Source organism: Nanorana parkeri, unplaced genomic scaffold (assembly GCF_000935625.1).
Source record: "Nanorana parkeri isolate BGI_ZX_2015 unplaced genomic scaffold, ASM93562v1 scaffold4314, whole genome shotgun sequence".
In the NCBI taxonomy this organism is placed as follows: domain Eukaryota; kingdom Metazoa; phylum Chordata; class Amphibia; order Anura; family Dicroglossidae; genus Nanorana; species Nanorana parkeri.
Window position 1 is genome coordinate 11,861 of NW_017310577.1, and position 1,148 is coordinate 13,008.

Sequence of the window (1,148 nt, forward strand, 5' to 3'; positions counted from 1 at the left end):
CACTCTTCCGTGTACACCAACCACAAAGTGTATACTGCGTTGTCACCCATCTGAGGCCATATAGTTCCGTTGTCATTTGCTCGTAGCGCACCCCACTTCCTGTATGGACCCTCCATCTGAGCCCTTCAGTTGGCATTTGAAGGCCATTCAGGCCTCGGTTCTGTTCGGCATTTTCGATCCATTTGTGTTTTTGTTTTCTTCTCAGTCGGACTGTCAGGTTCGCTTGATGCCGCAGCTGACGCCCCCCGATGTGGATCAGTATATGGCGGCTTTGCTGTCCGCTGTCCCGCCGTCTCTGCTCAACAAGTTCCGGGTATACCTCGGCCTCCTGCGGCTCGTGGACTACAGCATCTCCGAGGAGGTCACCAAGGTACGGGGGCCGGATCGCACGGCGGGGGGAGGGACTCTTAGAGGGACCTGTGAGGACAGACATGTGGGCGGAGCCAAGGTACGGGGGCGGGATCGCACGGCAGGGGACTCTTCGAGGGACCTGTGAGGACAGACTTGTGGGCAGAGCCAAGGTACAGGGGGGTGCTCGCATGGCGCGGGGGAGGGACCTGTGAGGACACATGTGGGCGGAGCCAATGTTAGACGCTTCATGAACCTGAGGGCTTCAGGGATGTTGTCCTGGTTCTGACTTCTGCCTGGGGACATTGGACCTGGAACAGGTGCATTGTGGGAGTGCAGACTTGCCCCCGGAGCATGTGCAAGCAGCGGCACCGTCTATACCGGCACCCTAACAGGTTCTCTTTAATGATGTGGGCAAAGTCGGACAGACCGGTGAGGTGAGCTTGGCTGCAGTCAGGTTGTAGACCCCCGGTACATATGGATAGATCAAACAAAATGGCGGCCTGGTTCTGTGGGAGGGGGGAGAGTGCGGTGGTATTTTCGGTTCCTCTGGATGTGACATCAGAATTCGGATCTTTTCTTCAGTCCGTTGAAGATGATTTTGTGGAGACGAGGAAAGACGATCCGCAGAGTATGAGCGCCGACGACCTCCACAGATTGCTGCTCGTGGCCCGGTACGTGTGATTGATTGCTGATGACCTTTGCTTGCCCCTCCCCCCTAATGACCCTTTGTCAGCCTGGATCCAGGCTTGGGGGGGTATAGGGGGATCCCCGTGTGTATTCCAGGGTTGGGGGATATA

General features: G+C 56.9%; 1 protein-coding gene across 1 annotated transcript in view; it reads left to right on the forward strand.

Moving 5' to 3' along the window:
- MCMBP (minichromosome maintenance complex binding protein) overlaps window positions 1-1,148 on the forward strand; it is a gene marked incomplete at its 5' end in the record, with an annotated part of 14,318 nt that overhangs the window by 11,812 nt on the left and 1,358 nt on the right. Inside the window, 2 exons of the mRNA XM_018575639.1 lie at window positions 206-370; window positions 934-1,022. Of these exons, the coding sequence (XP_018431141.1) occupies window positions 206-370; window positions 934-1,022 (254 nt within the window). The remainder of the gene's footprint in view (window positions 1-205; window positions 371-933; window positions 1,023-1,148) is intronic.